Source organism: Pituophis catenifer, unplaced genomic scaffold (genome assembly GCF_029215685.1).
Source record: "Pituophis catenifer annectens isolate HBS135680 unplaced genomic scaffold, rPitCat1.0.hap2 SCAF_4, whole genome shotgun sequence".
NCBI lineage: Eukaryota > Metazoa > Chordata > Lepidosauria > Squamata > Colubridae > Pituophis > Pituophis catenifer.
The window spans coordinates 90,924,104-90,948,869 of NW_027256884.1; the positions used below are offsets into that span (position 1 = coordinate 90,924,104).

General features: G+C 36.9%; 1 protein-coding gene across 1 annotated transcript in view; it reads right to left on the reverse strand.

The window, feature by feature from the left end:
* Positions 1-21,775, reverse strand: part of IGSF3 (immunoglobulin superfamily member 3) — a 111,186-nt gene extending 89,411 nt beyond the window's left edge. The window contains exons 1-2 of the mRNA XM_070943718.1: positions 21,703-21,775; positions 1,914-2,291 (exon numbers count right to left, since the gene is read on the reverse strand). Coding sequence (XP_070799819.1) covers positions 1,914-2,291; positions 21,703-21,775 — 451 coding nt within the window. The remainder of the gene's footprint in view (positions 1-1,913; positions 2,292-21,702) is intronic.
* Between the last annotated feature and the right edge of the window lie 2,991 nt (positions 21,776-24,766).

Sequence of the window (24,766 nt, forward strand, 5' to 3'; positions counted from 1 at the left end):
TACATACACCTGGTAGAACCAAGAATAGGAGCCTTCTTAGTTGTGGTCCCTTCCCTATGGAATATCATTCCCCCAGAGTTAAAATTGGATGCCGATTTGTCACTTTTCTGTAAGGCCTGAAGACTTAGTTCAGTCTGCGGGCCTGGGGACCCCACACTGATACAGAGTCAATCAATTGACTAGTATTGTTTATGTGTGGCCTTTTATGTTGTGGTTTTTAATGCGTTAATCTGCCCTCAAGTTACCATATGTGAGCTGGGCAGCCATATATATTGTTTAACAAATCATAATTAATAAATAATACTTGTTGGTCTGAAAGAGTATGACCAGTCTCCTCCTAATTATTGATTACTATAGACTGGCGTTACTGTTACATTAAAAGAAAAATATGATTTTAAAATCTATGCCAATTTTCATAAGTCAATAAAAAGAATATGTGAGCAACAGAAAAGATTTCTTAATGAAAGTATTCCGCAGTATAGCAACACCGCTGTAAAATCCCTCTTCTTCCCTGTTCCAGCTTCACTTACAGTGGTACTCATAAAAACCCAATCAGATGACTGAAGCATATTCAGAAGGTTATAAGTGTGCTTTAAATTTCTGGCACCCAAACCATTTAGTAGTTGGAAAGAAATTCTAGTACTTGAAATAGATAAAAAAAACAAAGAAACAACTAAATGGAAACTGGCAATATATATTATTTAATAATTATGTCATAATTAAAAACTGTAAAATTAAGTTTTATTTTGTGGAAGTATATCAATCTCCTCAAAAAAATTTATAGGATTACTGTACAAATTGCTTTGTGATCATTAAACAAAACATTATCTCAGCTACACTATTTTTTAAAAAAGTAAAGTTACAGAATAAATTTAGTTTCAGTTAAATTAATATATTTATTAATATATTATTATTATTAATATATTTTGTAATTAGTTTTATTTTAATAGAATATATCAGTCTGAGAAAGAGAATATTCAAGATTTTTAGGGTGAGATACCAAAAAAGCAATGTATTAATAGACGCCATAGCTTAACAGAGCCATGGATCTCGCCTCCAAAAATGCTCTGAGGACAGGATAACATCTTAAAGCAATCACATTTTTCTGATGATTGAATGGCAGCTTCAACAAATAGCCACGTATTCATTTGCTTCAAAGTAGTGTACATTTTACATTTTAGATCCCGGATATAGTCTGTCTATTTTAAAAATGATAAAATGATCTAATATGGTCAAGTCTGAATAATCTTAAAAAATTAATTAATTTTAATTATAAGTTATAGTTACCATAAATATTTTTTGTTAATTTGTGATGATATTTTGGTAACATTTATTTTAATCAATATCATTATTTTTTACTATATAATTACTATTTTTCCTGACGCCGTTGTAATTTTTTTGTATTTCACCAATTAGTAAAAAATTAAAATAAAAATTTAAAATATTTTTTTAAAAGATAAATGTGTTTCGTAGAAAGCTACTACTACATTTTCTCTCCAATGCACCCTGAAACATCTTTTGGAAATCAAATCTGAAGCACTATATAAGGCTTATCAATTAAACCCATTAGAAAGATGTAGGCGCTAAGAGAAAACTTTGAATCACACCAACTATGCACGGTTTTAAGGAAAATCTGTGGGCTTGGTCTCTTTCCAATCTTACTTAAAAATGGTTCTTGACTTCCATTTGTATTGGTAGCTTTGTCAATCTATAAAATCCTGTTCTCAGTAGAATTAAATTTAAGTTTATTTGCCCAAATCTGTGCCAGTAACGTATTTCATTTTCCAGCTTAATTTTTTCCCTCTAGCTCTAATTTATGAAAATTAACAATAATAAAATACATTCAAACCACCATTCTCCACAATTTATAATTATACTCTATTTTTTTATGAAAATAATACAATACACTTTACCAATTAGCTTCATCTTGGCACTGTAGCTTCCAAAATATCTTTCATCAGTTGTTGGAGTATGACATTCATACTCGCCAGCATCCCTGTCTTGGAGCTGTGTTATGTGCAGCCTAGCATAATCCCCTTCAACTCTCTCCACATAGATTTCTCCACTCCTAACACGTTGAGTATAGATTGCATAAGGGAAAGATGGGTCCATGGTGCTGACAATCTGTACTTCCCTTTCTGGAGAAGACGGAAGGTATATGGACCACTGAAAATTCTGTTGTGATGGTCCTTGATAACCGCTGACCTTGCACCAAATGGTGATGTGAGAATTTTCAGTGCGGTATAGAGGCCCTTCTTGAACAGTGACTTGACGTTGTGCAAATGACCACCCTAAGAAGAAAAAAGAAGTTAAATTTATTAACTGCAATATATTCCATTTTGGTTTATAGTTTCATGTACATCACTCATATTTTCCAAAAGAAGAGAAACAAGTAATATATAACCACTTGTAAATACAAATGATGTTATTTTGTCAAGACCAGGATTGCGAATAGTTCTATTTCCAATTGTCATAAAATAACATCAAAATATATTCTCATTCAGAAACAAATATTAAACACATATTTGAAGACAATATTTTTCCATTCCCTCTACAATGCTGACTGGTTTAATATATCTGAACCTTTACTTTTTTGTAATTGGAAGTGCAGATAGATTTAACAGAGGAAATAATCCTCAATAGAAGACCAGGATACTTCTACACAGTTTATAATGCTACTAATCAAGATACATTACATACTTTCCCCCACTTTAATGGATTTTGTTAAATGTAAGAAAAAAATGGAGAAAAAACTCTGCAAAATGTAACACTGAAAAGTTTGATCATCAATGAAAGCTGTGGCTAAGAAGAGTCTACATGTTGGCTTGCTTCCGCTAATGAATTTTCTTATAAATAAATTATTCACCTTTTATATTTATATAAATCTATTGCGAAACTATATTTTATTACAAAAATTAACCTAATCTTTCTCCGGATTTACATCCTTCAGTTCTGTCATAATAGATTACTAGAAAGCCAGTAGTGATGTATTTTGTCAGAGAAAATGTGTGTGTGTGAGTGTGTGTACACATCTTACATTCATAACTCTAGATGGGAAACAATCAATACAAAAATAATGTAAAAATTCCATAATCAAAATTAAACAAAATAATATTTATTTCTATGTGAAATTTCTATATAGCTCATCACACTTGTATGATTCTTACTGTTTACAAGTAATACAAAAAAGAACAACCTGTATAAATAATTTGGGATTACCAGCATCCTGGCCTAAATGCCTGAAGAAAAAGCCAGCTCTTAACAGTCTTTGGGAAAGCCAAGAGGTGTTTCGTAAGATAGGCATTGCAATAGGCAGCACACCTTTAGCTCCATAAGATACATCGTTTAATAGAGCAGACCAACCATTGTGGATCTGCTGGAACAGGCAGAAACCCTTGGGAATAGAGATGGTCCTGGAAGTAACCTGGCCTCATGCCATGCATGGCTTTAAAGGCAATAATCAGCACTGGAAACCAATGCAACCCAAGTATCAGTAATGCTGCATGGCAACATTTGGAGCATGCAAAACTGCACACAAATGCATTCTGAACCACTTGAAGCTTTTGAGAGTTCTTCAGTGAAAACTGCTGTACAACTAATTGCAGGAATTTGTTCAGGGAATGACTTATGCGTGAGTAACAGAAAACAGTAAATGGGCACAGTTCGCACTCAGAAAGTATTTATGCAAAGACATTCCAGACCATTGCTGTCACTTGTCATCCAGCAGGCATCATGATGCTCAGAGAATTCCAGATTTAATATCAACTCTGTATGACAGAGTGGCTACCCTATCAAGACTAAAAGACCAAAAAAAAAAAAAAAAATCACCAATTCCAAGACATCCAAAACCCCAGAACCACTTGGGCTAGCCAAGGCAGAATTAATTTCACATTATAGCAAAATAACAATTGGATCATCCATCTCATTTCTTACTCTTGGCTATATAAACTGGTAAGGAAGCTGTTCCATTAATAGATACATATGTCCATTGATAAGAATTTGAATCTTTCCTGAGTTCTAAAAATAACATTATGCTGTCTTTAGTTTGATGATATCATCTCTTTCAGATTTATCTGTGCAAGTTTAGTGTTCTTTTCCATCAAATAGATTTCATTATTTGGCACTTCAGCATATTGTAACTAAATGTTTTACCCATAGTTGTACAATTTTCTGAACATCGCAGAAATGGCTAGCTGTTGTATTTTCTAGATTTAATTTTTCCTAAATAGATTAGCTTCTGTCACAGCTACCTGCTCTCCCTGCTGTGTGGATTACCTTTAAGTTACACACCTCATGTAACTTAACTGGCAAAGATGACACTATCAGGGTATCAGCCTCTGATCAGCAGTGTTTTCAGGGTCATTAAAACTACTAGGCTCTCCTATCACATTAAAGTTTCAATTCCCAGAGAAAGTGTTTTTTTAATTAAATATAATTTTAGCTGATAAGACAGACTGGAGTTTTCTTAATAAGGGTAAAAGAGGAGCTGACTAGAATAGTATTCATATGCTTAGTTTACAAATTTCTTGTGCTAAGAAATGGAGGTTTTTTACTTCATAAACTATTGCGCTGTACAAAAAATAACGAACTGAGCAGAACCATTTCCAATTAAGTGTAGGGCACTGGCTTTTTCAACATGACAGATGGTCATGGTAACTATGTACTGCATTCAGTGGCTATGGAAATCTAGTTGTTTTTTTATGTTAAATTCACCATAAACACAGTTGTGGGTTAGTGTAAAGGAATTTAGAATTGACCTTGGAAAGTTATGAAAGAGCTGTTAAGGAGGGAAATGGGGGAATGAGCTATTACGGTAAGTAGAAGAGATGAGAAAGAAATAAAACGTTTAAAAAGGAGGTTGCTGTATATACTTTAGGCATTGAAGTAAGTGAGAGGAAATTTACTCAAAATAACTTGACCTTGATTTTGTTTACTTGGACTGAAAGAAACTTGAACAGGCATTCAAGATTCTGTTATTATATTTTATAAGAGTAACATAGCGTTCCTGATGTGTCTACCTAGTGTACTCCAAAAAGATGACAAACTTGCTGCCATTTCTGGATTTACAATATGTTCTTTTGCAGATCAAACAACACATCTCCTTAAAAGAAGGCTAAATAATCCTGACCTTTAAAATTTTTTAAGGGAAGTGAGTCAGAATATGGAGTGGGTCTAGGCTGGTAGGAAGGTATTATGAGAATAATTTCTGATAAGTCTAGCAGCAACAGTTGCCAAAACAATTGACAAATGCAAAGGGTTCCAACTGTCACAAACCTCCTTCCATTCCCTTTGCATGAAAAAGTGTGAGAAAGACCAGTCTTGTGCCTTACGTTGACTATATATAGATTTCCATTTAACAATCAACCTCTTGCTGGAATTCTTGTGCGTAACTTTAATCTTTCTAATAAGTGCTACTAATCAGAGCTCCAAGAGACTGTTTCATATCCTGATTGCTAAGAGGGAAGTCTATCAGATCTGCCAGATTCCTTCCTTTATGCTTGTTGGAAGTAACTGGGAAGCCTATTTAATGTAAAATTCATGCTTTAATTCTAGTTTTTATAACAAATCTTAAGCAATCATGTGCAATCTTTGGCATGCCCAAACAGTAGTTGTGTTTTTGAAAATACAAAAACAGTCTTATTCCAGTGTTTCTATTAAAAGGTAATTCAGGAGACTTACTCTTAGGGACATAAAATGTGATTAATAGAAACAAATATGTGTTAGTCTGTAGTCTAAGTTGTTTCTGAAAAAATGGTCTTGTATAAACTGCTGGTATTAGCATCTATGTCCATAAATATTACATGTTCTTCTTTCCCTTATTCCATTGAAAATATGCATAAAACCTATGCTTGCCTAGTTCTCTTAAAGGAATCAGAAGTATGAACAACCAAGAATTGCTTGTCAGATGAAATGGTCCACATTTTATTATGCATTAATAGTGATGGGTAGATAGATTCTGAAGGGCTGGACCCTTTTCAGTTGAGTTATAGGTTGAAATAGAATTGGTTATGCTTTTGGATAACGTCTGAAGAGCTCAGATAGATATATGTAGGTGGTGACCTCCTAGATCCGTGATGGTAAACCTATGGCAAATGTGCCACAGGTGGAACGCAGAGCCTTCTCTGCGGGCAAGCCAGCCATCATCCCAGCCCAGCTCTACCACGCATATGTGTGTGCCTCCCACCAGCCAGCTGGTCTTCGGGCCTCTGCCGCGCATGTGCGCGGGGCAGGGCACATGCATGGGAGCAGGGCGCATGCGTGGTGGGAGCTTGCATTGCATTTTGTGGGTTTGTGCACGCACTCCTCCTCATGTGGCGCCCCCACACCCCAATTTGGCTTCCAGGTTGGTACAGACGGCTTTCCAGGCCCAAAACGGGGCCCTGGGGGGGTGCTCACACTGCGACCCTAAGCTCCATTTTGGCTTCCAGGTTGGTTCAGGAGGCTTTCCAGGCCCAAAACAGGGGATGGGGGGACAGGGTAGATGCACGGGGGGGAGGCCACATGCACAGGGGATGTGCGCATTGCATTTTGGGTGTTCGGGCACGTGCATTTGCTCTCACGCACGTGCTTTCACCACTTGGTACCAAAAAGGTTTACCATCACTGCCCTAAATCTTTCAATAACCTGAAAGCCATGATGTCCTTTGGGACCAGCTTTAGGGGTTAGAAGTGCAGGGCACAGAGAATGCCCTCCTTTTTCTGAGTCACGATTAGTATTGATAGCAGGGTATGTATCATTTGTACATAAGGATATGTATCATTTGCAACAAGCTGCAATTCTGTTCTATATTTTGCAGTTTGTAAGACCTCCTTTCTTGGGTATTGTAAACTTACCTTGCTTTGCCATGAATTACTGCTGAAATATATTCAGTACAGGTATCTTATATGAAAAATAACCAGAGAAGCCATGTAAAAGTATGAGACAATTATATCCACAATTTTATAAATAAAGAAATCCAAGCAAGTTTTATACAGAGGAATCATGGCAGTAAAAGCAGAGGATGAAAACTTACAACTGAATACTGACTGTCAGCCCTATCAGGTAGACCATACTAGGAATTAATTCCACGGAAGGCTATATGAGGGGAAGTAGTTATAATAGAATTTAGCAAATCAGACTGTGATATATATGTGATATATATGTGTCTACCCTCATGTGATTTATGAAGTTCTCTGGCTGAGCTTCCTCCACATATTTTCTGCTTGCTTTTTTCCTATTGTGGCTTTGATAATGGATCTTTCCTACTGAATACGTATTTATCGAGATAATCTTCCTTACCTTCTACAGAGGTGCTAAACTTCAAGCAAGAAAGGACAAGTATGATAATCAAGAATGTCAACAAGCAGTGAAAGTGAAATACAAAAGGCAAATGACTACTTATCAAACAGAAAAGTACTTAGTGTAGATGAAATCTCCATCAAACTATTTAAAGAAGCAGGAAAAGAGACTATTAAATGTACAGTTACAAGCAAAAACCTGAAATCAGAATTAGATAAGAGAATATTAATAGTTTGAGAAATGCAGATATCATCTTCTAAATGGAAAACAAAAGTATAGGATAATGTTAAATAGTAAGAAGGTAAAGTCATCTAATATGTTGTCTAGTCAATTTACAGTTGACAGTTCAAAGACGAGAAGTGAAGGTGATAAAGATCTTTACTTTTGTTTTACCTTTGAGCTCAAAAATAAAAATGAATGTGCTAAGGAAGGAGTAGGTTAATTCTTAAAAGAAAGGCAATGATAAACTTAGATAAAATAATGAGCTAGAAATATTTCTGTGACAACATCAGAATAATTAAAACAATGGCTTTTCTAATGGCAATGTCATAAAGCTGTACAGTTTGGAAGAGTAATATAAAAAAACCAGATTCTTTAAAGTTGTAGATTTGGAGACAGCTGCTAAGTGTCATGGAAAGAAATGCAAAAAGAACCAATCAATCAGTTACGGATTAACAAAGAGAGACTGGTTTGTAAGGCAACAATCAGCAAACAGAAACATACTTTGGTAAGCAAGTGATGAGACTAGTAAAACCAAACTTGACAAGGTTAAAGTAAACAGAAAAGTGGAAAGACTACAAATAAGTGGAAGCAAGATATCTCCAGAAAGCATCTTGTACCTTGTTCCTGGCAGATAGGTCAAAATAATGGCTATTTGTCTATAGTCTTCCCAGAGCTAGACAATACTTCAGACTGCAGAACTAAAATTGAATTATTTTGGTCCTATTAGTAAATTTATACATTTTATGTTTTGAATAGGTTCATATCTTTCCTAGTTACATAAAAAGAGGAATCTCTGTCTTCTGACTTGGTCTACTAAAAACTGTACTTCAATAATATCTGGAGTGCTGGTGTTTTTATCATGAAAAATGGCAAAAATTTCCATAGAAGAAAAAGAATTCAAAAACTGCCATTTTTTTTCTATCATGGGTCAAAATAGAAATAATTTGGTTAACCATGAAACCTTTATTAAAAAGCACATTCTATGACACAATGATATGCACTTTTCACTGAATGGGAAAACAAGCACTCACAGGTAAAAATGATTCACCATAACAAGATGATTTGTTCCAGATTAAATTCCTCTAATATTGAGCCTTTTGAGGTAGGCCTGATCAGGAAACAAAGTATATAGTGAAACTCTACTTATTGACAGAGGTTATAATAACCTAGAACTGTGATGGTGAACCTATGGCATGCGTGCCGGAAGTGGCATGCAGAACCAGCTCTCTGGGCATGCCAGGTGTCGCCTGTTGCTGTTCCGAGTTCCGGAGCACACATACATGCCAGCCAGCTGGTCTTCGCACACACAAGAAGCCTGATAAGCAACTTCTTTCCATTTCACATTCCCTCCTCATTCCAGGATTAAGATGGTCCTTACTTAATAACTTCTTCCTTCTTCATGTTGATCTCTTTACTCCTCTACACTTAGTTAAATTAAACATTCATAAGTTCTGATCTACCTTTATATCTTTACACATTCCATATGTGCAACAACTTAAAAGGCAAAGATTACGTAACTAAAAAGGCATAGAAATTTTATTTACTGATTTCAATATATCCAAGATATCTGGATTTAAATGAGAATCGTTAATGAATAAAAAAGTCTTGACTGACTCAATGAAAAAACATTTTTAAATATCTGAAAAAATACTGACAAAAAATACTCTAACATGCATAAAGAAAAGATGAGCAGCAGTAAAAATGGCATTTCAGAATTACAGTACTGATTTTCTCAGTGAAAATCCTAGCATACTAATTTGTTGATTATCATGCTTATACTAGCCTGCATACAAAATAAATCATGTGCGTTTCTAGCAATTGACTAGAAAATATATATAGCACTGATAGTTTCCCTTCACTGGAATAATGCATTCTAAGCTTTTATATCTGACCACACTTGCAGATGGATTATAAGCTTTTTGACAGATAGGAAGCAGCAGGTGAAGCTAGGTAAAATAATATTGAATGGCTGTTCAATTAGCACAGGAGCCCCCCAGGACTATGCGCTCTCTTCATTATTCTTTTTTCTCTACACCAATGACTACATCTCAAAGGATCCCTCTGTTAAAGTACTGAAGTTTGCAGATGACACAACAGTCATTGGTCTCATTTGAGACAATGATGGATCTGCATATAGACGGGAGATAAATCAACTGGCCCTGTGGTGCAGCTGGAACAATCTGGAGCTGAACACTCTTCAAACTGTAGAAATGAAAGAAGATTTTAGAAGAAGCTCTCCTATTCTACTACCTCTTATAATATTAGGCAACACAGTATCAACAGTAGCAATTGTCAAGTTTCTAAGTTCTATTATTTCCAAGGTCTTGAAATGGATAAATAGCAAAGTCAAGCATGCTAGAAAGAGAGGACGAAGATAAAAGAAAACTTAAGAACTGCCTGTATAAGATATGGCTCACAAAATGTCTAGTAGAGAATATTTATTAACCTCTCAATAGTCACTTTTGTGGTAGCCTGTATTCCCCTTTCTTCTTGTTTAGGTAACATTTTCATTTTCTAAGGGAGGTCTTCCTTTCTCTTCTTAACAAGGTTACTAATCATCATGGTATTCTTCTGTAGTCTACATTTAAGGTAAAATCTAGGTGACAAACAGAACTCTTCATATCCAGCTGTGTGAAGTTGAATAGGTTTGATGTACTATATGTACAGTATAAAATAAGGCTTAAAAGTGCAGGGCTTTAAAAATGATAAGCATTGATAAGTACTCAAATAAATGTCTTTGGTTGTGGCAAACAGATCTGAATGTACTTCCAAATCCTTGGGTATACTTTTTAAGGGGGTCCACTGCACACTCCTATCCTGACCTGAGAATTACATTGGAAGAGAAAATGTAGCACTTTAGGTCAGGGGTCTCCAGCCTTGGCAACTTTAAGCCTGGAGGACTTCAACTTCAACTTTAAGCCTGGAGGACTTCAAACTTGCTGGCTGGGGAATTCTGGGAGTTGAAGTCCTCCAGGCTTAAAGTTGTCAAGGTTGGAGACCCCTGCAATGTTATCATGTTATAGGTTATCATGCAATGTGTTACCCCAAAATGAAACAAAAAGATCAAATAAAATCAGAGGTGTTAAGGTCATGGGGAATAATGTTAGCTAATAGGAGAACCTGCATGTCCAAATAGAAGCTTCTACTGTAGTCAGGCTAGGTTCGTAGTGCAGGACCATGTTAGGAACTGTCATTTGTAGATTTACAATATATTCTTCAAGAATGTAGCTTGCACTGTCTCTAAAGGAGTAAAGGAATTACATACCCAGCTGGGCTATGAACACTAATCCAGTTGCAGCAAGACTTCAACTGAAAATATTTTTAGCAGAACAGGTACTAATAATGCATCTCTAGTGTAATAAACAGACTGCAGGGAAACAAAAAATAAGATGTTTCCAGTGTCCTGTATTAGGTGAGCAATGAAAACTCTGGATTGAAAGCCAGCAACTGACAGAAGAGAGAATGATAGGGAATTAAGTAAGCAGATTCTACCTATTTCCTTGAATACGTGCTTCATTTTTCACCTTGCCTCTAAGAGACTTCTTCATAGGACAGCTATGACTTCCTACTCATTGGTAGGGGAATCTCTAAACAAAAGATTACATACGATGTGCCAGTTCCCCATTTGAGAAAGAACCTGGCACAAATAGTACTCTTGAATCAACACATTCACGAGGGAGAACTTTTCTACAGATAGTCTGCTTCTGTACATGGAACCAGCTGACACTTTTTGCATCTATGTAAGTAATTCAACGTGAGTTCAAAAATATCAGAGTTTCAGCTCACAGGGAAGCTTCTGAACAGAGGTGCCATGCTGAGACACCTGCTCTGCAGCCATGGAGACTGGCTGTTCAATTATGTCACCAGCATAACTTGAAAACAGGATAAGCTGCTCACCGCTTATGAATGTTATAGGCTGACGTGTATTCAGAACAGTGTTTCTGTCACTAACAAAAAGGGTAATCCTTCTAAACTAAGAAAATAAATAGCAATCAACATGGTTGAATTTACCAATAATTTTAATGATCAAGACAAATTTCTATCTTGCAGTTATGTTTATATTTGAAATCATGTATTTTATGTAAATATAAATATTTTAAACTGTGGATCTCAGAAAATGAAGTTTCCACCTTTGGGAGGTAAATCTGATAAATATTTTATTTTCTATTGGGTGAAACTTCTGAGTGGTACGGTACTACCTACCATTAGTTTATGAATTAAGACTCTACTATATACCCATGGAAATTTAATAATTTTAAGTCTAGATCTCATTGCCTTTCTCCTTGACATAAAGGTACATTGCAAAGCCATGGTACAATTGTTAAGATAATTATCTGAAAGTCAGTCTAGCTATTAAAATAGAAGTAAATTAAAGAGTCTCATATTCTCCTATAAAATTCTCTGATACAAGGCAACACTCAATGAGCTAAACATCCCCCAAACACAACCTGCTCATATGTATCCTTATATACCAAAAAGTTTTAGTTCTGACTCAACTGTCCATAAACCATTCTTTTAGAAGAAAGTTTTTGTTCTTCAATCTTAATAATTACTTGGAGAAGTTTTTTCCTGTATTCCTGGAGTGGTTCCAGATGATGGCTATTATTATTTCCAATTATTATTCCCAATCTTCACCATATGAAGACTATGCCTCTGACTGGGGACCAGTGGAAACCAAGGGTTATAGAGTGGTTTCATGACCCTTTTCAGACTAATTGTGGTGAATGACATTTTAAGGCCATTAGATCTTTCTTTTGAGCGGATCATGTTTCTAGAATCTGCTTAGTGAGAAATTTACTGTGATAAGGAAAGCCAAAGTTTTTGAGATATATACAGGGCTGTTCAAGATCAGCCCAAGTCGCTTAATGAAGTGCTCACTCTTACCCCATCAACTCAATTAACTTAAATAGGATCATAATTACTTTTTGTGTTACATTATGAATATATTTTGTTTGTGAGGTAAATAAATCAAACATCATACTTTAGTATCATTTTTGCACACACACTCCATTTATATAGCAATAGGTTCCAGCTGAAGTTCTGATAACAGTGGCAAAAGATGCAAACAGTTAGAAGATTGGAAAGGGGCGGTCCTTTTGTAATGGAATTGTATTTGCATTTAAACTATTTTCATTCTTTTTTCATTTAAAAAGTATTCAATCATGAATGCTTGAAATTGTTAAAAACCATCAACTATTATACAGAAAAAAGAAAAAGCAGCACTCTGGGAATGTCAATACCAATTTAGTGAAAAAATAACCACTAATGCATTTATCTGCCCAATTTTTACACAATCTCTCACAGCCTAACAATCCATTACTGTTAAAAACAATAATTAAAAAAATCTGGCTTACTGGAAGTATTCGTATTTTTCGTTGAAACATTTATATATCACTTTATAGAGAATATTTTTAAACATTTATTAAACATTTTAATATTAAAAATATTTTCAATCATACATAAAATGTGTTTGTAGATAGCATAATCTGTACTGAACTATCCTTACTTATATAAAAATATTACTATTGTTTGTTTTAATATTGTACCGTACAGCAGGGGTCCCTAACCCCCGGGCCGAAGGCCGCTACCAGGGCACGGCCTGTTCAAAACAGCATGTACACATAGCTCCACTTGTGTAAATGGTAGGCGCTTACGCCTGCTACTTACACAGAACCATCCCCTCTCCCCTGTTCCGCTCGTCCGCCTATCTGGAAAGATTGGTGACTGTTGCTGTACAGTATTGTCATTTTTATTGCTATTGCTAAAATAATAAAAGGTACATACTATTTATTTATTTATTTATTTATTTATTTATTTATTTATTTATTTATTTATTTATTTATTTATTTATTTATTTATTTATTTATTATTTATTTATTTATTTATGGTTCGATTTATATGCCGCCCTTTTCCGGAGACTCAGGGCGGCTTACAATGGTTAAGCAATAGCCTTCATACATTTGTATATACCTGCTTAGTAGGACTTTCGGGGCCCCCTAAGCAGTGTTCTTTTTATACAAAGTCAGCTTTTTGCTCCCACAATCCGGGTCCTCATTTTACCTACCTCGGAAGGATAGAAGGCTGAGTCAACCTTGAGCCTCGTGAGATTTGAACTTGCAGTAATTGCAGGCAGCTGGCAGCTAAGTGCTACTTAATAGCACTTTAGTCTGCTGCGCCACCAAGGCTCTTTATCAAGTATCTCTTCCCTTTTTCAATTTACACATCTGTTGAACATCTTGTTATAATATAGTCATCAGAATTTTGTACATTGTGAAATTATGAAATCTATGTTGCCAGATGGATATCCATACTTTTCTTACTTCTGTGACATTGCACTTTAATGTGGTTTTTCCCTAGCATTAAAAAAAATAATTTTTATCCCACTTTTATTATTTTTATAAATAATTCAAGGCAATGAACATAGCTAATATTCCTTCTTCCTCCTATTTTCCCCACAGCTCTGTGAGGTAGATTGGGTTGAGAAAGAGAGAGAGACTGCCACGAAAGAGAAAGACAAAGACAGCTTTCATGCCTAAAATAGGACTAAAACTCATGGTCTCCTGGTTTCTAGCCTGGTGAGTTAAATATCAAGCCAAACTGGCTTAATTGAATGTACATCAAGTTTCATTTAATTTATCCAGATTGCATAAATTTTGCTTCTTTTACAAATAGAGGTTTTATTAGCCATACATTTACAAATAATGTAATGCCACTTTATGAAAAGCCAAATCTTATTTCATACACAGTTTATGGATGACTCCAGCAGTATCTGGAACACTCCTGTTAATTCTTTAAAATTGTATTTTTGTACAATGAATAATCCATTATTTTTGTAATATTAACAGGACTTCCATTAAAGCAAACTTGCAGCTACAGCAAATTGTAATACAGAATACACCCAAGCAGGATGAAGTTTATTTCTCCATATATCACATCAGTAGTTGCTCGTTGGCAACAAACTTCATTGAAAAATATCAAACTTGTTGATTCATTTGTTTTCTGTACATTTAAAGGTGTTTCTGTAAAGCACTACTTCATTTTCAATGTAAATTCATCCTTCACCACTTTGTGGATAACAACATTATTTTATAATATTTATTTTGTTTAATACCACCTATCTTTTAAAGTTGATCAAAGATATAGCACAGTTCTCATATATTTAAGCCACATCAACCGAGATGAGTTCAAAATTTTCCATAAAGACTTTGGTAGAGCAATAATTGTATAGCATAATTGATTCTGAAAATTCATGGGACTTGTGCTGCAAGTTATGGTAATGGATATATAGACTAGCTGCTCATCTAAAAGGATTTAGGTCAGTGATGTCTAACCTTTTCTGGACCAAGTGGCCAAAGTGCGTGCGTGTAAATGCGTGCACATGCCCAACCCCCAAAATGCAATGTGCGCACAGTCCCCGCACATGCGCCCCACTCCCGCGCATGTGCAGCAAGACCCGATGGCCAGTTGTTGCTTGTTACCAGTTTCTGAGACAATCTATATATTGCATTATTTGTCCTGATACAGAGACTCTCCAAAGTCATCCAAGAGCAGGTTGATCGAGAATATATTCCTTTGACTTACTATAACAAAGAACGATAACCTATAAACCATATTTTTAGCAATGGAAAGCATGTTTATATGCTTGCAGATCTGGGGGCTCAATTTCTTGCAGATTATGAATATTTGACCTCTTCTTAAATATTATTGACTCAGGAAGGTTGACTCAGAGTTGCATTCTTCTGGGGTGGGTAAATGAGGACCCAAATTATTTGGGGCAATATGCTAACTCTGTAAACAGCTTAGAGAGGGCTGTAAAACACTGTAAAGCGGTATATAAGTCTAAGTGCTGTTGCTATTATATAAGGCCTCTTCCATCTTAGACTGTTTCAATGTGAGACTAAGCAACATATCCATATATATAGTATAATAAAGTAAAGCTTTAGTACAAAATATTCTGACTAATTAGGAAGTAATTTAAGGGGTAAATTTCTAGAACCATGAAACTTCTTTTCAAATCTCATTACCCCCCACCCTGGTTTGCCCAATCTGGTTCAGGCAAGATGTTTTCCTAAGGGTTATCTTATTAACTCAAAGGCTTGTAGGTGATCAAAGTGGCTCTCAGATCTTTTTCAACTGAGACTGATGATCCAACACACTTGACTTCATCTTTTCTCACATACTTTGCTAGCTAGTTTTTCTATTTCTCAAATTATGTTTTACCTTAAATTCTTTAATTTATAAGGAAAGTGAGTATAGAATCCCCAACATCTACATTATGTCCAGAACGCAGCCACGCAAGCTATTGTGGGTGCACTTAGGAACACCCACATTACACTAATTCTCCGCCAGCTGCACTGGCTCCCTATTGGTCTCTGGTCACAATTCAAGGTATTGGTTATTACCTTTAAAGCCCTACATGGCTCAGGGCCAGGGTATCTTCAAGACCGCCTTCTACCGCATAACTCCCAACTACCAGTAAGATCCCACAGAGTTGGTCTCCTCTGGGTCCCATCAGCTAAACAATGCCAGCTGGCGGGCCCGCGGGGGAAGACCTTCTCTGTGGCTGCCCCAGCTCTCTGGAACCAGTTACCTCCTGAAGTCCGGACCATCCCCACTCTATTGGCTTTCCGAAAAGTGGTGAAGACCTGGCTTTTCCAGCAGGCCTGGGGCTGTTGATCTCGCTCTTGCAATCTGGTCATGAATGGGGTGAATGAGTTTTAATGTTTTTAATGTTTTTAATTTTTAAATGTTTTTTACAATGATTTTAAATGCATTGTGAGCCGCCCTGAGTCTTCGGAGAGGGGCGGCATACAAATTGAATTAATAAATAATAATAAGTAATAAATAATAAATAAATTATTTTTATTTAGATCAGAATGGGTTCCTTTAAATATAGCCCTCCAATTTTGTTGGACTGCAGCTTTCACCACTATTCAAGACTGCTAATGCTGAATAGGGCTGATGAGCACCAAAATTGAACAGGTTAGAGATCTGCTGTAGATTACAGCATCGGTCATCCAGTACTACCCTGTAATCCTATTGTGACACTAATTAAGCTTCTGTATAAATGTTTTATTTGCATCTCTGGCCACATCTAAAGCTGCAGAAACAGAATGCAAGAAACAAGCACATGTAAATCTATGGCTTAACTAAATTTTGTGTTGTGTCTCTTCATATGTACATAAAAGCAGAACGAATAGAGGAATAAGATGCCTAATTTCTTTTAGAACTCTGATTTGCATATTTTAATGTTAATTAATTTTGCAATAGTGTCCTTGAATACTCTTCAGGCAAACAACAGTTTGAGAATCTTTTCAAGTACATTCACTGGGCTTGCAATCTTAAGAGCAGAATATTTTGACAGAAAAAGGCCAAAAGAAAGGACAGATGTATTCAGCAATATCATGAAAAAAGAAATACTCTCTAAACTTCCATTACTTTTCAGAGGAACTTCAATCTCAGTTTTGCCTTAGAAAACAGCTATTCTTCCTTCCCATATCTGATAAACTTTTACGCTTACCTAGAAAGAGCAAGAACTTAGCGGCACAAAGGGATCAAGATAGCAGTGCAAAGATAAAGAGTCAAAACACACACCCAGATTATTACAAAGTGCTTTTAGCAATTTAGAGAAGAAAACCAGTCATACTGTTGCAATTCAGGCTAGATAATGTCCTGGGGCCATATATAGTTTTGGTGACAAGAAGCAGATCAATCATGACACAGTGGTTATGTCTGGGAAATTTATTCTCCTCCCAGAAAATGTAGAAATCTTACACAAGAAATAGGAAAATGGTTTGCAGCCTCAATTTTTGGTAACACCCCGAGTTTGTATTGTTCCACAGAAGTTATGTCTGTGCATTAGCTTACTTTTAGGTTTGTCAACTTTCCTTTTCAGGAAATTGGTTTTTATATAATTTATAGAAATAGGCAGTGGCAGTCAACAGAATATATCTTTTGAAACCTCTGTCCTAAAACATTCTTATATCTTATCATCATCTTTTCAGACCCAATAGCATTTCTATTTTCTAACAGAAATTCAAATCATTACTTTTCTGCAGATTAGTACAAATACGCTTTTTCTCAAGACTTTATTCAACCTACATATTATCACAGAAAACAGCAAGAATTCAGACACAAAATCTGAAATTGCCTGTGCAAGCTGTTCTTATACTTAACACAGAATCAAGTAACAGTAAATGGTAGAGAGTTTCAACTGTGGTAGGCATGCTGAAACATCAAGAACACTTGTTATCCTTGAAGCTCTTTTTACAGTGATTTCAAAGCCTCCTCAATGACGTTGTTGGGCATTTGCAACAAATTAGTGGTGCAGTACTCAGATTCAAGTTATGAAAGGAAAAATCTGTATCCTAAAAATAATGAAAACTTAATATAAGTTTTCAAGAAATAGAAATTGTTGTGTATATGCATATTGGATATTTCTGAGTATATACAGAAACTCTGGCTAAGGGTTCTACTATCTTTTCGGGGGAAATTTTTTTGGAGTTCTCCTCTCATACCCATTCGCCAGAATTTGAAGAAATATAAGATTTATTATGGGTTCTGTATTTTTGCAAACAGTTACTGGACAATTGTGAGGAGACAATGATCCGACCAATATAAGTAAGATTTTAATCAAACTCTCCATATTTCAGCTGCTATAAATTGGCACTATTTATTAAGGGTCAGGAAGGAAGCAGCTATTGGCGTTGTTCTGTGACCATAATATAGAAAACAGATGGAAAGATCATGCATACAAATTCAGAGAATCCCCTCAGTTTACATTATATAAATATAGTGCTAGCCACCGGTGGGAGCCTAAAGAAATACAAAAACTACTCATAATCCAACAAGGAGAAAATGAATTCTGTAACTTTAAGTTTATTGTGCTTTATTTTCTATGTATTACTCTACATGTATTAGTATCAGACTCGGTGTTATGGGAAGAAGTCAATCTTAGAAACACGTACTGTATGGGCCTAGCGGTGCCTGACAGAGACATTTACAGTCTCATTACTGTGCAAGGGTTATTTACAATATTATACCCCATTTCTCCCCATTATATACTCAGTATGATGAAGTGCCACTTTCTTAAAGCCTTGGAATTGAAGCACTGCTGTGCAAGCAAAAGAAAATCAGCAGTATCCTCTGTACAACACCCACATGCCAGATGAGACTTTTCAATCCACTGCACTATGGGGAGCAGGAGGGAAGAGCTGCAATTTTCCCATAATTACACCATCATCTTTCATTGCTTTCAGAACTCACAATTTCACTTCCAATTCAGAAAGGCTTATGAAATCATAAGCAAATATGAATAATAATAGGTTTTTATGGCCATTTTTCTAAATTTTATGGGACGTAATTAACACTCTGGACAAAGTCACTTTTCTGAATCATTAGAATATTCAAGCAACAGAACAAGTTGAAGTTTTGATTTTGTATTATGCCATCTTCTCTCTTTAAGAAAGCAAAGCACAGAGATAATCTTCCATATCTATCCTATATAGATCGCCATCACTTTTTTTTGATCAAGTGAGTTTGAAGAACTGAGATTTACACAGACATGTTTGATGTAGCCATGCAATTTGCTATTCAAGAGGGACAGTTAATTTAAACTGAATTACAGTACTCAGAGTTTAAAAGATTGACATTTAATCTTGAAGTTGAAACTAATTTATATTTGTCTTTTGTTTTAAAGCCACTTCCAGAGCCCTGAATTTTCTGATCATTTGAAAAGCTAGGTCTTATAGTAATACAGAGCCCTCTACTGTTTTGCTGTAACACCAGCGTTAGGGACAGAACAAGAAACTGACATTAGACTGCTTTGGTTAAAATAATACTGTTCTTAAACCAAAACGATTTAATGTTCAAACTTATTGCCTTTGTTTAATAAACAACTCTGATTTATTCATGTCAGTTCTCAGAATACAATAGGCTTGTCTGCAGGCTACAACTTTAGGCACTATTCTAAGAGAAATATTTCAGCACTGGAATGTAAGATTTATTTTAGTTTTACTTTTTAATATAAATATGCCTAAAGATTGCAGCTCAAGCAGAACATTTGTTACAATATTATTCATTTTTAAAGCAATATAGCAATAATAATGCAATTATTTCCACAAAATTTAAAACCTTCCATTCCCTACCATTCAATCAGAACTGAATATGCTTCTTGGATGAGAAGCAAAACATTTTCAAGGAAAAAACCCAAGAAAGTCCAGTTGCCTTTTGAAAAAGTGACTTTGGGACAACCATGACCTAGATCAGTGGTCCCCAACCCCCGGTCCGTGGACCGGTGCCGGGCCGTGGAGTACCTGGCACCGGGCCGCGCAGCGGCCGGGGGACATGAACGCTGCAGCGCAAAGGCTCCTGGGCCGTGCGCAAAAGCTCCTGGGCCGTGCGCAAAAGCTCCTGGGCCGTGCGCAAAGGCTCCAGGGAAGAGAGCCCCGCGCAGGTACGCACGTGTGGCCCAAAGCCCCCACCCCTGCGCGCGCTCAGCGGGCCACGGTAAAATTATCAAAGGCTGATTGGTCCGCGGCGATAAAAAGGTTGGGGACCACTGACCTAGATGATCAACAGACATATTCACACAAGTTTACCAGCCCACATAGGCATCTATAGTAACAGACAAGGAGGGACATATGATGAGAGGTACATTGCGACATCATGATGCAAACTCTATAACTCTGTCATGTCTACGAGGGTAGGATTTGCATTATGATGTTACTGTGCATGTGTCATAATTTGTATCTATCATTATCTGTAGTCACTTATACCCAACTATGTACAACTATGTAATAAATTGGGTTGAACAGTTTAGAAAACAAATCATTACTAATAAACAGTTTCTTAAAACAAATTCACCAACTGCACAGTAGTTACTACATTTATTCAGAAGGCATTTTTCAATGCTTAATTGGTGGGGCTTTATTATCTGCCATATCCAGAATCAGAATCAATCTTTATTACTGTCATTTGTCTATATCCAATTTTATTCAACAGGCCACATGCATCTAATTGGCACACTATATACATGAACTAGATTGAATTCTACTGTATAGTGCAATATTAATGCAATATCTGGTTTTCAATTCAATTGTATAGACTGTGAAGGATGTGTGTTGTTTTATTTTTATAGTTATAATGTACACTGAAGATGGCATTTAATTTCGTTGTATGAGGTACAATGACAATAAAATAAACTAAAAAAAAACTTTGGAAAATGTGAATGTGATTTTTTTTCACAATTTATATACTGCCTCCATGAAGTAAATACAAGGGCAAGTCTATCTCTTAACCATAAAAATTCTGATACTTTATAGAACTACATGAACTTTCACTTTGTTTATTTTTAAGATATATATGCAATTGTTTAAAACACATGCCAGTTACAAATCACTTGATGGCAGGCAGAGACTGGTGTACTGAGTATTCAGATAACATTCTCCTAGTTTTAATTTAGCCAGATCTCTACCTTTTTGCAAAAAGTAAAGCATAGCTTGTTATTTTTTTTTAGAAAGAAAGGCTACAATGCTACACATTTTTACTTCGAAGTAAACATTACAAAATTAGCAGAACTTTTCTTTGATAAGATTTTTAGCACTTTAAAGATTATATATATATACACACATACATACATTTCCATTGTACATTTCATGCATCTAGCATCTTATCCAGCAATCTTTATGTTATAGCTAATATTGGGTTTTACTATAAGATACTTAGCTGTTCTCATTGCAAAAAATATAGTGACAAGCCACATTAGCATGAGCAAAAAAACATCCAGCTTCCACATTCTCAAGTCTTGTGTTCCTTTAGTGTTTCTATACTTGTTTTCAAACATCAGGTGGTACTTTTTACCTCCTAAATGCACTGCTAGCTGAATTCACAGCTGATCCTGATATCAAAAACCCAGGTTCAAAAGCCAGACAGAAATCTGTTTGAGGCACAGCAGAAAAGGCCAAGACACTGCTTTCAATAACCTCACCAAACTTCATATGCTTGCTCAGAAAGAGTTACAGAACATTGTACTAGCTATAATCTCATTAAATCCATTGTGTTAAATAAGTTCCTTTTCTTCCTGATTCCAGCATCACCCCAATAATAGAACTGTTCAATCATATAAGAAAACACAGCTGGGGAGGGAAGCAAATGATGGGTTAAAACCTGCCAGATTTTTGACAGAGATAAGCAGTTTCTTACCCAGAAGCATGAGAGATGTCAGCTCCAGCAGAAGGTACCTCATCTTTGTAGTAAAGAGAAGATAAAAAGGCATCACTGTTTCCCACTTGCACTCTTCCTTATTCTTTTATCTTCCGCTGTCAAAAATACCAACTGGTTTATATCTCCAAAGACAAATATTCTGATATAGTGGAAAAACAGGAAAAAGGACTCAAAGGGGGGGGCTGGGCGAAATCAGTGAAGTCCGGGCTCAGTGGAAGATGTAGAATAGGCTAAATCTTTGTTCCAAAAAGACTCCTTTCCCTTTCTTCTAAATCCTGACACATTACGTTGTGCAGCACCTACTTTTTATCTTCCCTCTACAGCACCTTTGGCATGCACCTCCTTTTCTTGATCTGTCCTCCTGGAAACAAGGAAGGCGCCCAAAATCGGTTCATCTATTCCATCTTACAAGACAGAATAACCTCTCGACTCAGAAAATAGATGTTTGGTGGCGCACGATAAAATCTAGACGATTAAGCAAGTTCTTTTGACATATCTTAAAGTCCCCAAAGGATCAATCATTGCATATAGGAATTGGAGTTGGTCAATTTTCCTTCAGGGGAAGCACACCAAGGTCTGATAACTAAAGCTTGAAAGATCTTTCCCCCCTACTATGTTCGCTTCACTCTTAAGGAGCAAATAAACAACCAAAAGATGCCACTTCAGCTGCTGGTGGTCTTCAGTCTGGGTTCCTTTCTCAGGTCCCAAGAGTTGACATCTGTTTCTTCCTAAGAAAGGGAGAGGGAGGGGGGAGAAACATGAAAACTTATACAGCAGAGGAAGAGAATAAACTGAATTGTTGCTCCGAATTTTCCCTCCATGGGCCGTGAATGCAGAGAATTTGAAGGGGACGGTCGAGGGAACTGGAGAAATGGAGCTCATAAGAGCGACGGCCCGCCCTCTCCCCCCCCCCCCAAGAGCATCAGCATAACGAGGAAAGACCAGCCCGCTATTGTTTCAACCTCTTACTCAAGAGAGCCGCCTCCCATTTTCTCAAACTGGAGAGAAGGTTTTAACAGGGCGCCCTCTGCAAGAACGGATTATTGGCAAAAGCAGGGGCGGAGGTGGAGCCTGGGACCAGCCGCGAAATGCCACAAGAGCAAACGAGAGGCAGTCAACTGCCGAGATTACATCTGCTGGAGTCCGGCAGATTGCGAGCCACGGGGCGCCCTCCGAAGCACCAGCGAAGTCGACGGTCCGCGCATCCAGAAGACCGTGCACCAAGGCAAAGAACACGCGCCGTCCGGGCTAAGCTTCGCCACTTAGGAAGAGAAACCTGATTGTTCACTCTCTCCGGCTACTCCCTTTCCCACGGCTTGGCCACTCCACGTGCCCCGCTTCTTTTCGCCCCTCGCATCGGCAGCCAAGTCTTCGGCAGCGGTGCCGCCTTTTTTTTTTTTTTTTTTTTTTGCTCCTCGCCCCGCGCTTGGCGCTACTTCAACTAACCTGTCCGCTCCGGGTTCCACCCCTCAGCCTGCTGCCACCGCCTTCTCCTCGGCGTCTCCGTTCGGGCTTCATTCTCTAGTCAAAGCTGCTGCAGGGGGTGCCGAGCGTTTCCTCTCGGCTTGGAAGCTCCGCCTCTTCAGTGCCTCCCTGTCCTGCCCTTTTTCCCAGCGTCCGCCTCCCATTTCTCCCTTCCCCTTTCTCTTTGTACCTTTCTCATTCGCCTTCTCCTCCTGCAAAGTAAGAAAGCCTCTCATTCCTGAGGAAGGAAGGAGGGAGGGAAGGAAGGAAGGAAGAAAGAAAGAAAGAAAGAAAGAAAGAAAGAAAGAAAGAAAGAAAGAAAGAAAGAAAGAAAGAAAGAAAGAAAGAAGAAAGGAGGAGAGGAGAGGAGGAAGGGAGGGAGGCTTTTTTGGACAGGCTAAGAGAAGTTTGAGGACTATGCCGTTCAAGCTGGAGCAGGCTTATTTTTCAATCCCAGCCCTCTTTCCAAACGGCAGCGAAGAAAGTCAAAACTGGGCTGTAGGAAAAACACATGGTGTGTGTTCCCTTTCAATCGTTTGTTAATCGTTGCGATCCTGCAAAAAGCTAGTCTTGCTGCGTGTCTATTCTGTAGTGTTACACCAGCCTAGCATTGGGCTATTGTTTACTTATTAATCGTTACTAAGTCGGGAATTCATCGAAGGGTGGCACTGAAAACTGACGGTGTTTATAATGCCACAAGTTTAAGAGAGTAAACAGCGATCAGAACAAAATGCCTCCATGCGTCTAAAAGCAAACAAAATGCAGTGCCTATAATTAATTCAACTGTGATTTTGGAGTAATCCCAATCAGCTGCTTCAGTCTAGGTTGCTTGACGATTAAAACCGTGATATACAAAATTTGCAGAAGATCTGTCCAACATGGAAAGTCCAAAGTATGCAGTTTTACACACTTCAAAGAAGAAAGCTATGGATAATATTTGCCAAGCAAATTTCTTTCGTGTTTATGCTTTAAGAGCAATACCATATATTTTGAATGCGTTGTTGCATGCTGCAAAAGTGATGGCATATAAACATGTTGCAGCAGGACCCGGAAAACGGCAGAAGCTTCCTTATCTGTTTCTGCTTGCAAGGCAATTTACAAGGAAGTGAAAATAGGTGATTCCCGGTATCATTAATGAGTAGACAATGATGTGCTTTAATCCATTAAACTGACCGTGCAAGTTGTCTTTACAAATATATTTTGAGTCATTTTAGTCTAATGCTGTAGGAGAGAGACTTTGTAGATTGGGGGGAAGGGAGAAGAAAATCATTCCTCCATAATGTAAATAAAACATATCTTACTTTGACTTAACAATTTGGCACTGGTTTTTTTCTTCCTTCTGACCTTTGCTTACTTATAAGATGACTAAATACTGTTGAACTGACGTAGGGAAGGGATGGGCTTTGTAGAAATGCACAAAATTGGGATATTCTCAATATTTCTAAGAAGCAGTCTGCACCCACCATTACTCATCCATTTCCAAGCTTCATGATTCAGTTTACAAAAGACAAGTTGAAACAGATGACATGAAAGGGAAATTAACAGTGAACTTCAATGCCCTCATTGATGTTTTGGATTT